At 47.0% G+C, this 14,974-nt stretch overlaps 1 protein-coding gene across 1 annotated transcript; it reads left to right on the top strand.

The window, feature by feature from the left end:
- Nucleotides 1-2,180: 2,180 nt before the first annotated feature.
- Nucleotides 2,181-14,800, top strand: HBP1 (HMG-box transcription factor 1). Its single transcript, XM_026046414.1, has 10 exons — nucleotides 2,181-2,368; nucleotides 3,450-3,684; nucleotides 4,871-5,003; nucleotides 5,793-5,904; nucleotides 6,024-6,136; nucleotides 6,463-6,619; nucleotides 7,145-7,289; nucleotides 9,538-9,849; nucleotides 12,636-12,777; nucleotides 14,444-14,800. Exons 1-10 carry the CDS (start codon nucleotides 2,200-2,202, stop codon nucleotides 14,459-14,461), a joined length of 1,536 nt encoding a protein of 511 aa, XP_025902199.1. The 5' UTR covers nucleotides 2,181-2,199; the 3' UTR covers nucleotides 14,462-14,800.
- Nucleotides 14,801-14,974: the final 174 nt, after the last annotated feature.

Here is a 14,974-nt window from a genome sequence, read left to right as displayed (position 1 = left end):
CTTTTTTTTTCTTTATTTGTTGGAAAGTTTTTTTTACTTTTGCATCTGGGTGGTTTTAGTTCAGAAAACTTCTGGTGAGTGGGAAGTCCAAATCCTTTTTCCAATGAAACAAGTCTCTTTTTCCTGTGTGGACTAGCAGCCTCTCTTGTCTCTGTGTCTTGCCTGTGATCTGCAGTGCGGGGGTTTAGCAGCACAGGTAGGGATCCCAGCAGCGGGAAGGAAGGTGGAGGCAGCGTTCCCCAGAGAGGAGCAGGCAAGGGAAAGGTTAAAAAGAAAGGGGGAGGAAAAACGAGGAAAAAGGGAGAGAGGAAAAAGGGAGAAAGGGAGAGGGACGTAGACAAGCCAAGAAAACAAGGAGTGGCTTTCCAGAGTTAAATACTCCTCGATAATCATCGAGGTCCTGACCTTATAGTGCTGCTTTTTCTTTTTTCTCTTTTTTTTTATGTTCACAAATGACTGGCATTTCGTTTCTTTTGGTTTTCTTTATTCCTGCTGTCCCTAGTGGATGATAGAGGAATAAACTGCCTTGAGGATGGCTCTTAGAGGTAAAACTCAAGTACTCTCTGTATTTGTTTGATKGTGTCTTCTCCTTTCTCTTTCTYCTCCCACCTCCACCCCCGTAACATTCAGCGTTACACCGTTGTGGCGTTTATGGTGGCAAGAGTTGAGTAGTTTCAAATATATTTGTTACATTTYGGATACCTGTTTATTTAAATTAGGCAAATACTTAATTAGATTTCTAATTAGAGATTTTCTAAATGAGAGATTTTCTGTGCTTTTAACCTCTGTCATCTTTTGTGAGAGCTTCGTGGTTACTTTTTCAGTGTTACTTCATGAAAGCAGAAACTAATCATGTTACGGTAGCTTTAATTAATCATCATGTGAAAAGACACTAGATAACCAAATTACTAAAGACGAGATAACCCTGTTATCCAGCTTCTAGAGAGGGGGATTGTGTAGAACAATCCCACAGCTGTCTGGCTCTTGAAGTTAATTTAAAATATGTCTTTCAGTTTAAAATGTTACAGCACAGGGATTTGGGGAGATGCAGCAAAATCTGGTGGTACAGGCTTTGCTTTTTGTTTTGTTTCCTCTTGCAACACACTTTACCATATTAGTATYTAAAAATATTTGCGAATGTAGCTGAAACTAGTAAAGGATGTGAAGGGCAATGAGAAGGCTTCTTTAGGAGTGCCAGTAATAACAGGATGGGTAGAGAAAATGTGGGCCTGATGCTCGGTGATGTARGGGACGTGGTGGCACAAGGTTGGGGACGTCCTCCTCACCTTGGTGTGCGCTTGCAGGGTCTGTGCTCGGGCTTGCCCGGTGGCAGGCTCGGAGGAGGGAGGTGGCTCTGAGGGTGAGACGCGCCGAGCTGGTGACCTGCAGCGCGGATGGGGACAAGGCRGGAGGAGGGGACGGCGGGAGCAGCGTCTCCAAAGGGAGGGCAGGAAAGCAGGGCTCGCACAGTCCTCCTCGGAGACCGTGGGCACCCTGCGGGCAGGCCGGCCTGGCGCTCAGCATCGGCAAGGTGGGCAGGGAGGTGGTGCTCAAAGGCACATCCAGGCATTTGCAGGGCAGGAAGGTGGTGGGAACAGCCAGCGTAGAGGTACCAAAGGCAAATCCCATGTGGCCTGTCTTATTGCATCCTGTGGAGAGATGATTGGCTCGGGAAAAGTGAATATGTTGTTGTCCTTGGATTTGTTGGCAAGGCTTTYGGCATGGCCTCTCATGGTGCCTTTGTGGCCAGGTTGGAGAGCACCCGGATGGGCTGCGACATGGGCAGCTGGAATCAGAGGGCGGGCAGCTGCTCAGGGCCCAGCTTTGGAYGGTCACAAAGGGCTGATCGTGTGGAGTGTCTTCATTGGTGACCTGCATGAAGGACAGAGCGCAGCACCAGCAAGCTGGAGAATTGCCCGGGGGTGGTCAGGACACTGGAGCATCAKCCTGCTCCTCAGGAGCGTCTTGACAGCTTGGGAAGTGGTTTGACAGAAATCCCAGGCTGGCTCCTTGAGCAGAACGATGCCATCGATGGCACTGGGTAGAAAGCAGCTCTGGAGAGAAGGACCACAGTGGACAACAGGTCCAAGTCAGCAGCTCAGTGATAGAAATTGGCTAGTAAGTCAAGGATGTATTTTTGTATGTATAGTTTTTCTAACCTGTGTCTCTTTAAAGTCAGATACTTTGGAACATCCTAACATGGTGTGGGAAGTGAAGACAAATCAAATGCCTAATGCTGTTCAGAAACTCCTTCTGGTAGTGGACAAGAGAACTTCAGGGATGAATGAGTCACTGGAGTTGCTGAAGTGTAATGAAAACCTGCCGTCTTCTCCTGGATATGCGTCCTCTGACGAGCACATGGAACTTGGTAAATAGCCGGGCTGCTGCAGGAGCCAAGTGCTGAGCTGGTTCAGCCGTCATTTTCCTGCAGTGATGCTCCTGGAAGCTGAGTGGGTTAATGGTGTGGAGCAGGGAATATAACAGTGGAGAGTGACATCTGAAAGTCTTCGTTTACGGTCACTTTTCACTATAATTCATTTCCAGGCGTGACATGCTGGCCTCTTGACATAAATATGTTTGCTGATTCAAAGCTGCAAGTTTCTCTTCCTGATTTCTAGTTTTGCTTGCTCCAAGAATRAGCAATAGAAAGCTCTGGAGCTCCTCCTGCAGGGGAGTTCTGGCTATTGGATCTACTCCAAACAGATTTTTGGGGAAGAGGGACATTTAACTCCAGTTCCTACACAGTGTGGAAGAATAGCATATACATTATTAAATATTGATTTAATCAAGAAATATTAACACATTTAACTGAATTCATAGAGGAATTAGGATCAATGATACATAGTAACATAAGAGTATGTGCTGCAGAGTTCTSTTGACAACCTGGCTGCTGAGCTCTCTTCTGCTATTCTGTATGACATATAAAATGTATAGAGAGYTGATAGTTCACCCCCCCAGGCTGCAGACCAAACCCTGAAAACATGGTAAACAACTGAAAACATGGGAAAATTTACCCTGTACAGCCTCTGGTACTGCCAGTTTTTAGTGGCATGGTTGTTATGCCAGATAAATTTAGTTGCCTTTTATTGACTCTGCTAGTATTACAGTAAAGCAGGCTGCTGAATTCTGCAGCATGACTTTGTGCTGACTGCTCAGTCTAGTAAAAACTGAAAACATGGTATCAAAATTGTGKTTTTTTTCTCTACGATTACTTGGTATTTCTGTTGAAATGCTTGTATGAAGGAATCATAGACTAAAGCTTTGGTCATTTTTGTGGCTGTTTTGAAAATAACTATGAATGAAATTTGTGAAATGTTGGTGATTGTGCTGTGAGGAAAAAGAAACATGTTACTCTGTTCAGGTTACTTCTCATTTTTTGTTCAGGAAATTGTGTGTCAGGTCTTGCTTAGCAGTGGGTTTAGTTAGGTAATTTGTGTATTTCTTTGCAGATGACCTTCCTGAACTACAGGCTGTGCAGACAGATTCTGCTCCACCTGCACTTTTCCAGCTTAATGCAGACGTTTCACATCAAGAACGTTCAAGGCCTTCATGGAACCAACATACCTCAAACAGCAATTCGGAAAGTGTTTATCCGTGCGAGAACGGCGTGAACTGGTTGACAGAACTGGCAAATATAGCCACAAGTCCTCAGAGTCCCTTAATGCAGTGCTCTTTTTATAACAGGTACTGATTGTTTTTCCCGTTTTTATCCCTGTAATGTAAAACATCTTTAGAAACTTTTTCTTTGTTCTCCAAGCTCTCTAAATTTGAACTGGAGTCCTGTTTTTGATTGTCATCTTCCTGTATGGCAACTTTATTTTATCTTGCTGTAGATTACACAGGACTTTTCTCAGGACCTGTTGCGAAAGCATCTGAATTGTCAACCAGGAATGAGGTTGAACAGTGTAAGGACATTCCTTAACCACAGGGAGTGCAGAAACTACAGGCACTTAACCTCGTGTGAAGCAGCAGAGGAAAAGTTCAGATGAATTTATTAGTCTGAACTCTTTATTTGCTGTGTATTAACACACTGTGTATTAACACACAGGCTTCAGATTTTTTTGAAAGAGCTCCTTGGAAATTTAGTGCAATGCACTGTGTTTATTGATCTTGTTTCAAGTGGATGATGGGCAAATCCAGTGAGGCTGTACAAAGCAGTGTAGGATCTTGATTTTTCTCAGCTTCACCTTTTGTTTTAGAGCTTTGACCTTTAGTTTGTGATAAAAAATCAAATGCAGTAGTGCTCTCAGTAGTGCATTTGCACTTTGTTAATAGACAAGGCAGGGCACTCTCAGAATGGAGCACTGACTTGGAGATGCTTGTAATAACTGCAGCGTTACCCCAGCGAGATGCTGGCTTGGGAGTGACACTGTCATTCGTGAGGAATATAGAAGCCATGCAGCAATTATGCTAAATGCTCCCTCTGCCTGAGCTCGTACCCTTTAGTCACTGCATTTCAGTATTGATGTGTGGGAAGTTTATTTGGTATTTGGCTCACAGAGACAGAAATATTTGTTYAAATTGATTTTTTTTCCTACCTAAGTTGAAAGCTTCGTTGCTTGTCTCCTCTTTTTCCTCAGACTGCAGTGTAGATGCAGCCTTAATGACTGTGCACCTCGTAAGCCACCTGCAGTGAACAGCCAGTTGCACCTGCAACTTCTGCTTCCTTTCAGTAACTGGGTTTAATAATTCAGATCTGGACCAGCATAGTTATTCAGAACGTGAATGCAAGCAGGGTATTTTATATGCACAAATGATTATGAATTTATATTTCAAATATGACAGATTGCCAAATGAAAACACTTTAGAGGAATGTTAGCTGAATTTTGTGTTTCCCTAATCTGATTATTGAAATTGTTTTGCGTTGTAGATCATCTCCTGTTCACATAATAGCTACAAGCAAAAGTTTACATTCCTATGCACGTCCTCCACCAGGATCCTCAAAGAATGATCCAAACGTGTCCAAGAATGATTTGGATGAAACACCAGTCAGACATGAAAGGGTGAGTTGTCCTGAAACATTTCTAGCACAGATGAAGAAGCAAGAATAATGGGTTAAGCTTTTCAAAAAGAGAAACTGGTTAAAAAAGCCAACTGTTTCATTTGAGTATCAATTGTATTTAAACTAGATTTTTTTACTTTTACCAAGTACAGTGAGCTTGTTGTGCTCCATGATGCACACAGTCCACATTATAAAGAGACCATGTTCTAAAAATACTCTCCTCTTATACTGCCTTCTTCAGCAAGGACTTAAAATTGTCTTAGTTTGTGTTTGCTTTCTGGAAAAGGCAATGTGGAACCGTCTCCTTCTAGATGTACAAAAATTCGGTCTTGTTCTCCTTTTCCTGCTATTAATCTGTTYCCCAAGCTGATCCACTAAAAACATTGTGAGTCTCTCTCGGTTTCTTTTTTTATCTAAAGGAGAATTAGCCTGATGTCTTTTCCATTTATTTGACCGTGGAATAACCTGTTCTTTGAGAGGTTCCTGTGGATGGCCACAGCGGAGTGAGGGCTTGTGAAAGGCCTGTACCTGATCATCTGTCTGCGGGGGCCTAAGTGAATCTCAGATAAAGGATGAAAAATAAGAATTTCAGGATAGCACAAAGGAGAGGGGAGAAAATACTCACTTCTCACTTTGTGCATTCCTTGAGTCTCGTCCTCATTTTATAGTCCTATTTGAACTTGATGCAGAGATGTGACTCAGATGCTGACAAGAGTGTGCCTAAATATACGACGAGCACTAAAATCTTTTTTTATGTTCAAGTATCAACACTTCTATTTTTTTTTAATAGGCGAACAGTGAATCAGAATCCGGCATTTTCTGCATGTCATCACTTTCAGATGATGATGATTTAGGATGGTGCCATTCTTGGCCCTCAACTGTTTGGCACTGTTTTTTAAAAGGTAAAAAGYATGCATAGTTATTCAACTGTTTGTTTTGAATTTTCTTCTTCTACTTTTTTAATAGGAGCCTTTTTTTACATTACACTCACCTTTTTTTCTTTCTTCAAAAAATCTTTTAGGCTCACGTTTATGTTTTCATAAAGGACGCAATAAAGAATGGCAGGATGTTGAAGATTTTGCTCGATCCGAAAGCCATGGAAATGAGGAAAATCTCCCAGCGGGTGCTTACAAGGTAGCTGTTAGTTCTAATAAATTCATTTCAACAGCTGGAGCAAGAGATCTAGTTTGTAATGTTATCCCTGTGCCTTTATTTACTGTCTCCAAGGGTTTATGGAAGACAGGTTTATACTCAACCTGTCGAGTGCTGATTGCTGCATTATTTGAGTGTCTTGCCATAAAGCAATGGAACTAAGTGCATTTTGGCACACTTTGGATGTGACAAAGTCTTTACTAATTTACAGAGAGGGTCCCGAAAATGTTGGTGTTCTTTAATATACTGTAAGAAAATGACACTACTCTTCAGAGGGGAAAAATTCTGYGTTGTGTGTGTGTTCTCAGGGCTATGGTGCTGATGGTTTGAAGCTGATTTCTCATGAAGAAAGCATTTCCTTTGGTGAGTCAGTGCTGAAGCTGACTTTTGATCCTGGCACAGTGGAAGAGGGCTTGCTTACAGTGGAGTGCAGGCTTGATCACCCTTTTTATGTTAAAAACAAAGGTATGAAATTATTGCAATGTACTTGGCTTTCTGTTAAAGTCCTTGTAGAAAGTAATTGCAAGTCTTACTGCCATTCTGTCTAACTCAAGAAATTAATAAAAACAGTGTTGTAGAATCAATTGACTGGCTTTGCAAAGAAAAAATAGAATTTGAAAGAACAAAACTATCAAATTAACAGAAATATTTTATGACTCTTGAAGAAAATCTGGTCGAGAATAATTATGTAAATACAGCACAGGAAAACAGATAAACTGGGGGGAGAAGGGAAGCTACAAATAAGCAGGGCTTTTCTCACTTGCTAAACTTTAGATTTGGATCACTTTTTTGCTACAATGAGAACCTACTTGAGCTAAAAATAACCATTTGTAAGAATTCCCTACGTGTTTCTGATTTTTCTTTTGAGTGAAAGAAACTAAATCGGGACATGTTCATAGCGTGGTGCCATGTAGATGTATAGGATTGCTCCAGTTAAGAGCTAGAGAGATTGTCTGGCCGTCTGTCTAATTTGACTCTTTACCACTTCAGGTTGGTCATCTTTTTATCCAAGCTTGACTGTGGTACAGCATGGCATTCCATGCTGTGAAATGCATCTTGGAGATCTGTGTCTACCTCCTGGACACCCTGATGCCATTAACTTTGATGATTCAGGTGTTTTTGATACATTTAAAAGGTAATTTTTGGATAAAGTGGCCTCAGCAGATTTTGTATTTAATGAGTAGGCATCTTAAGTCTACAAGAATTTGAAGCAAATGTCAAGCCAAGAGAAAATACTTCTGGTGATAGAAGATAAGTGAGGGGGAAACAGTTTGAGTTCCAGTAGAGCTGTGTAGTAGTGTGCTCTGCTATATGGTTAACTAAGACCTTGACGTGAAATAACTTTTCAGACCCTATTTATGATAGTTTAAAACCAATCAGTTCTATCTGCAAGAATTCTTTAGGTAAAATGGGTTAGATTTGAATGTTCTAATACAGTTTTCCCACGTTAATATGTGTGTGCCAGCTATTAATGTACTCGTCATGTGCAGCTCTGTGTCTTATCTGAACAGCATGTTAGTAACTGATGCCACAGAGGACAGGGCCTTCATAATTGGTTCTAATTAATTACCCTTGTAGGTTCTGCTGCTTGTGGTTCTCCTGTGATGCAGCAGCCGTGTGTGGCTGCAGGRCCCTGTTAGCTCTGAGCAGGGGATTGGACCCCGTGGCCTCCAGAGATTGGCCCAACATAAATGATTCCAGTGTCCTAAGAAAGGAAATAGTATCAGTCCTAGGACATTTTTTGGACTCTTGGGAAGTTCTAGGTTAAGCAGAACCTTTTCCTCTGACTTCGGCTACTTTTTGGCGTTTGATATCATTCCAGTAGCTGTTATTTTTTATTAATAGAAATTATTTTTTCTATATTAATAGGAAAAAAGAAGTATTAAAAATGCTGTTTAACTTCAAGTCCTAACTATTTTTATATGTTTTCAGTAGAGAGTGGCAGAGAGTGCTTGTCCTCACACATTTGCTGTCTGGGGCTTTCTTTTTCTGCTTTATGTATTTGTATTCTGAACTTGTCTGTGGAGAGCTGATAAAATGATTTATTCCCATCTTACTGAAGAAGTTGGGTCTGGGGCCCCTCAGTCGTCCTGCAGCGCAGTGGGGCGSTGTGGGGACAGCGCAGGTTCCTCCTCCATCCTTGGGGCTGTGCACAGGGAAGCAGCCAGAAGGCAGCAAGCAGCAGCCGTGGGTAGTGGAGGAATTCACAGACTACAAACAAAACCCTGTTGCCCTTTCATGGGAGGGAGATCAGGAAAGTGTTGGCCTGTTGGAGAACAGAGAGGCCCTTTCTTACCTCTCGGGAGCTGGCCTGCCTGGAGGGTTGTCAATGAACCAGCCCCTTTTTGGCTGCTTTTCACTTTTCCAAGGGATTTTGGAGGAGGCCCTTTAGCCTTGGTTCCCTCCCCAAGAGGTGCTGCCTCTGCGGGCTGGGCTCACAGCAGCTCCTGGCTACTAGCTCCAGTTTATTTCAGCAAGCAGCCTGCGCCCTCCCTCTTGCCCGAAGCCGTGTAAGCTTAGCCACGAGGAGCCCTTGAGTGATGCAGATCCTGGGATTGTTTTGGGGTGCTGCTTTAGGGTTTAAATCTCCAGGGCACCCCTGGAGGTGCCTTTCCCTTACATAGCATATGCAAGAATAGATATGTATCTATAGCATATGTATCTATGTAGCATGTGGGAGAATTCTGCACACACTTAGTAGTTCCTGATAGATGAGAAATAGTCTCTTTTGGAGTGCTCTCCGTTATGTGTTTGGTGGTGGTGCTCAAAGGCAGCTGTGAGGGTTGGGACTKTTGGAGGTCTAAACTGTGTGGAAACTAGCGCTGCAAGCGGCTGAACCACCTTGGAGAATGGAGAAATTCCCGCATTTTTGTCACTAGGGGGCAGGGGTTTGTCAGCTTTGAGTTCAGTCAATACCCCAGGGCTGGTGTGCCCGCACAGGGCTGGTGTGCCCGCACAGGGCTGGTGTGCCCGCACAGGGCTGGTGTCAGTGGAAGGGCGGTCACTGACAGCACCTTTCTCACTGCCGAGAGCAGCTGCTTGTGCTGGGGTGTAGCTGGTGTTACGGAATGGGATGGTCCCAGGTCTGTTATTAACATGCAGTTGTGAGCAAACTCTGTGCTCCTTGGGTTGGCTGTCACTGGCGGTAACCTTGGGGGCTTGGTGAGGGCAGGAGCAGCTCTGTGTAGTCACCGTGACACGAATGGGGACCTTGCAGAGTGGCAGCCTGCTGCCACACTGAGATGAGCAGCGTTGGCTCCGCCGGGTGCTCCGAGTGGCGGGGGCGCCCCGTGTCCCGGCGGGAGCGAGCGGGAGCCCGCAGGCGGCGGCAGGAGCGGCTCCGCGCGCGGCCGCAGCCCTCGCTGACGCCTCTCTCGTTGCAGCTACGACTTCACGCCGCTGGACTCCTCTGCCGTGTACGTGCTGAGCAGCATGGCCCGCCAGCGCCGCGCATCCCTCTCGGCGGCCGCGCCGGGATCCGCGGGATCTGCGGGCAGCCAGGATGGGGGCGCCCCCAACTCGCCACCCGCCGCCGCCTCCRGCGCCCCGTGCGGCAGAGCCGGCAAGGGCCCCAGCTCAGGGACTGCCAGCGCCGCCTCGCCCAGCAAGTGCAAGCGCCCCATGAACGCCTTCATGCTCTTCGCCAAAAAGTACCGGGTCGAGTACACGCAGATGTACCCGGGCAAGGACAACAGGTAACGGCGGCAGCGCGGCCGCGGCCTCGCCGAGCAGCGCGTCCCGCTTGGAAACCTGCAGCCCACGGGAGCTTGCACTTGAAATCAAAATTGAAAGTTGAAATCAAAGTTGAAATGTGTGCCTGGTGGTGTAAGAATCAGTTTGAAAGATGCTTTAAATATTTACAGTGCTCGGGCGATTTGACTCAGTAAAGCCAGTTTTGGCAGTCGTGTGCAACAGCATTTGGGTAAAGTGAGATGTGTGCCCAGGCAAAGCCACAAATACACAGCACTGTTTACACCGGTGACAAAATGTTAATGGAAAAATATCCCGGGTTCTCTGCTCTGGTTATAATGGAAAAAGGGCATCTTCTGGGTTTTGATAGCCAAGCCACAATTTTGTCATGCCACAATACTGTGGATCATTCAGTACAGTTACTGGGTTTTAATCGGTTTGTGTAGCTGAGAGAAAATGGGGCCCTKATTCTTAGGACATTGGAAAGACCCAACATCCAAGTTGTGCTTGTCATGGGGTAGTTCTGAACAGTGTGCTCTGACGTGCAGGAAATGGCCGAGTGTCTGGGGGAGGGTTCTTCACTGTGATGCTTTCACTTCTGCTTTCATGAGTGTGACATCCAGGTCYTTTTTTAATGGAGACACCCAGGATGTATTTATGTATGTTTTTTTAAAAAAAAKATTTCCTATAATAAGGCTGTGCCCATGCAAATATGAACTGAAGGACATGGAAATTCACTCATTTTGTATGTAATGTTAGGAGTCTAACGTTAGGAAAGGGCAATTGTTGCCATAGAAGTTGCCGTGGCTCATAATCCAGTACGAGCTGGGACAGGAGTTGAAGGTGACAGGGCTTTGGGAGGCTCTGGCTGGTACTTAACGTTCGAGTTGGGAGATGACAAATCTGTCTTCAGAATCCCTGCAACTACCGGTGAGAAACGGAGAACTAGGGAGGTTCGTGGTGCTTTGTTCGTATTTAAACGCCGCTCTCAGACGGATGCGGCGAGCCCGGGGGGATGTCGGAGCAGTTGGAGTGTGGGGCACCCACGGAGAGCAGCTCTGGTGAGGGCAGGTGGCGGCTGCACGGGCTGCACCTCAGCCCGCGGGCCGCGCCGCCGCTGAGCGGCTCCTTGGCGTSTCTCAAGGGCAGTGCAGGGTAAATCGTGCGAGTTGGTGACAGCGGAGGTGGCAGGCGGTTCCCTGCTGTAGCTTCGGGGTTGCTGAGGTGTTCAGTGATTTATCAGGTTTACAAAGTGTGACTGTATGTGGTGTTGGGATCACTGTGTAGGTCTTTGCAGTCAGTTACGTGTAGGGCCGGTTTGGTGCCCGTGAGCTCTTGGGCTGGTGAGTCACCGTGTTTGGTTTATGCCTATCAGAAAGGAGGGAACGCGAGGCATTCCGAGATAGGCTGTTCTGTGAGAAAGCAGATGTGAGGGGGAGCCGCTGCCGGAGCCCCCGCGAGCTTTGAACATCGGCGGCACCRCGGCGAGGTGCAGGCCCGGCCTCGGGGACGGCTGCTGTCTCCTCTCCCTGCTGCAGCCGCGCTGGGCTCCATCCTGCCCTCAGAAATCCGTCACTAACGGGAGCAGTGCAAAGGCAAAGAAACTTTTATGCACATCCTCAGAGTGAACTTCAGCTGTTCTCAAATGCTGATTGACAGTTTCCTGTGAACTTGCTGTAAAACAGCACAGTTGGGCCCTCCAGTGTGTGGGGAAACGTTTCCGGGTTGGYGCTGAGGACAGGACAGGGCGCGGGCAGAGCACACGGGTCCTGCCCGACGGAGGGCAGCGCTGCAGCCCCGGCCCCTAGGCCAGCAGCAGCTCCTTGCGCCTTGCTGAGGCCCGTTAGGGAGATCTCCGGCCATGTCTTCTTCCCAGTCTCAGGCATTCACTCCTAGGAATACTTCCTTTGAGGAGCGGAGCTTTTGTGTCTTCACCAGGTGYTGGAAGCTTTGAAGTGGCACGGGGCCGGGCTTAGTTTCAGGGCTGCAGTGCGGGTCTCTGGCGGTGCCATTTGCTTTAAATACAAACATTTCAGAGGCTGCTTTTTTGCTTGGAGACAGAGCCRCTTTTTTGGCTGTCTGGGTCACAGTGGGCTTCTCCAGGGGCCCAAGTGCATGAATACGAAATAGTGACATGAGGGCAGGTTCTGGTGCTGTTGATCCATCTCTGGGTACTGCCGAGATGTTCAGAAAATACCACTGCTTAAACTGGAGTGTGTTTTCTACTGATAGCCCAAAGATGCTGACCCTTAATTTGGAAAGAAAAACAGAAAATCCATTGGCAAAGAGGCAACCTGTGCAAATGGATGTGCTGTGAGAGGCTCTGGTTTCATCGAGTTTGCTCTGAGGGGACAGGACGGGCAGTAAAGCTTCCATCACCATCATCATGGTCCTTGGGCAGATGACGGCGGGGATTCTGTCCTGCCCAAACCTGGAGTTTGGCCTCGTGCTGATGCTGCCCCACACGTGGGCCTGAGCCAGGGCTGGTGCCGTAGCGTGGGGAGACGCTGTCGGGGTCGGGCAGGCCGTGGGGAGAACAACAGTCCTGGGTTCAGCTCTGGGAATGGGGGGYGCGGGAGAACAGCAGGGCCCTGGGCACGGGAGACGGGCACGGACGCCTCGGAAAAGAGGCTGCCCAGGGCTCCGCACCGCAGCTCCGGGGCGAGCGTGGCCACGCTCAGCTTGCAGCCTCCTTCAAAGTGCTGAGATCCCAAAGGAGAATGGGGGGCTTGCGTGAAAAAATCCTTTTAAAAATCCTTTCCTGACCGCCCTGTTGCCCTTTCTCTTGCAGAGCCATAAGTGTGATACTAGGGGACAGGTGGAAGAAAATGAAAAATGAAGAAAGGAGGATGTACACGCTAGAAGCCAAGGCCTTGGCAGAAGAACAGAAACGTTTAAATCCCGACTGTTGGAAACGAAAACGAACAAATTCTGTATGTGTCGTCATACAAATTTTCTCATTTTATAGTTARCTGTGTTCATGTGGTAGCGACACAGCTTTCTTTTTTGTTCAGAATTTACTCTGCCATCTACTTCTGTTTCCTGTGTTAGCCCAAACCTGCATTTTATTTTTATTTCCCTGTGTTCTTTAACGTGCTTGTGGACAGTTGCAGGAGACAGATCCAAAGGAGGGTTTATCTGTAAATATTTTGGGCAGTTCCCATGATTTTTTTTGTCAGAAAACAATTCTGCTTGCATAATCCAGAAGGGCATCACGTTTTCTTTCTTTYCAATTTAGGAAAAAAATTAGCTTATAAGGTTATTCCCTAATTGAAATGTTAATTTCCCAAAAAGCATTAATTCCTTTTCTGATGTGAGTCAGTCTGTTTTTTTCATGTAAAACGTTTTCTTTAGCCTAGGCTTTTTTTTTACTCCATTACTTTGCTGCATGGAGCTGAGGGAGCACGTGGAGGGTTTCTTTCTCTGTGTTGAAATCTTCGTTTGCTGCTGTGTTCGTTGTGGCGAACACCGTGGGCAGCTCTCTGCTCTGAGGAAGCTGGTGGTTTTCCCCTTGCAGGAGGCCGTCGCTTGAGGAGTCTGAAGCTTCGTGCTAGCAGGTGGAGGGGCTGTTGGGTGAAACAGGGGCCTTCAGGTGGTCCCTGAAGGGGACACCAGGAGGGGACCCTGTGCCAGGACAGGKTAAACCTGGAGTGGGTGTTGAAGGAAGGGCCCCTGGGTGCCCAGGCTGCCCCAGGGCTCCCTCCATCAGCCACACGTGCCAGTGGGAACTTGGCACCTCTGCCTCCCAGGCATCCCAGGTGACCTCCGAGTGTGAACGGGTGTTTGTTGTGCGCAGGCCGGGGAGGCTGAGCGGGAAGYGCTCCGGGCCACGCGGCTCCTTTCCCGCTGCCGGCATCCCTAGTCCCGGCGCCGCGGAGCCTTCCCGAGAGGCCGGCCGGCCCGGATAGGCTGCCTGTGCTGGGCGCAGCGCTGCACGCGTTGCGCTGCATCCTGCCTCAGTCAGCAGGGACRCTTCTGGGAGATTGTTGTTGTGGGTTTAGTTAAAATATATTTCCTTTTGTTAGGTCTGTTTTTACACAGACAGCGTGGTTTATTGAACCACCCTGCCCCACGTTTGAGTTTATGGGTGTTTAACAGGTTGTTACAGAGAGCAAATGCAGCTCCCGTGGGCCCATGTGAACCTGAGGGGCCTCGGTGGAGGGCGCAGGTGTCCCTGCCTGGAAGCAGCACCGGGCTTGGCCGTAGAGAGGAGCTTGAGTTTCTTGCCCAGCCTTACAGAAGGATTTCCTGCTTCCAGGTGTTTGGGGCTGCAGACTGCACGGTGCTGCTCCTGTGCTGATCAGCGTATTTCCTGCTGCTGCCAGGTGTGTTGAGGGGAACAAAGAATTTCACTCACAGCTTGGTCAGCTCTTCACATGGCGGCAGCTGGCTCGGGGCTTTGCCTGAGTAGCCTGGATGGTCTRTTGAAGACTAGGGACAAAAGTTGCCAGTGTTTCAGAAAGTCTTTGGGTTCCTTCTGCAGAATTGACCACTGAAGGCATTTGTGACTCTCCAAATAAGTGTTTTACATTGCAGATGACTTCTGAGTTCCCCCTTGCGTGGTTCCTGCTAACACGTTTGCCTCCTCTCTCCCCTCAGGGCTCACAACAGCATTAAGCCCGGGTGTTCCTCTTAGCTCTCCATTTACAATATGGCTTTTGCTTGATGGCAAGAAGATACGAGATCAAGGTCTTGCTGTTTGTTGTGGATTCCTGTGACCGTCGGTGGCACCATCAAGTTGGAAGTAATGACATACGAGTGCAGGTCTGCTTTTTACCATAGAACATTAAGCAAGCTAAAAACTATCAACATGTTAAACCAAATTGCCTTACTTCTCTTCCAAACTTCGTATATATATCAGGTAATATAGGCTTGAAAATGGATATCCTGTGGTGCTAAAGTACTTTAGGAAGACGCGAAGGAGATGTGTATAAATGTCTATTTTTAAAAAAAGCAGTGTACAAAAAAGGGGAATTTTAAAAATATGTAACAGCTATTTCTACATTGATTCTTATTGCTGATTAACACGTATTGCACAACCATGTTCCTATCCCAGCGGTGGGAGCTGGGCTTTGCCGCGGCGGCAAAAGCTGCGGCCCCGCGGTGYCCCTGGCGTCAGCGCGGCTGTGG

Source organism: Nothoprocta perdicaria, unplaced genomic scaffold (genome assembly GCF_003342845.1).
Source record: "Nothoprocta perdicaria isolate Ctin4 unplaced genomic scaffold, notPer1 scaffold_44, whole genome shotgun sequence".
Taxonomy (NCBI): domain Eukaryota; kingdom Metazoa; phylum Chordata; class Aves; order Tinamiformes; family Tinamidae; genus Nothoprocta; species Nothoprocta perdicaria.
This window is presented reverse-complemented; position numbering and strand designations above follow the sequence as displayed.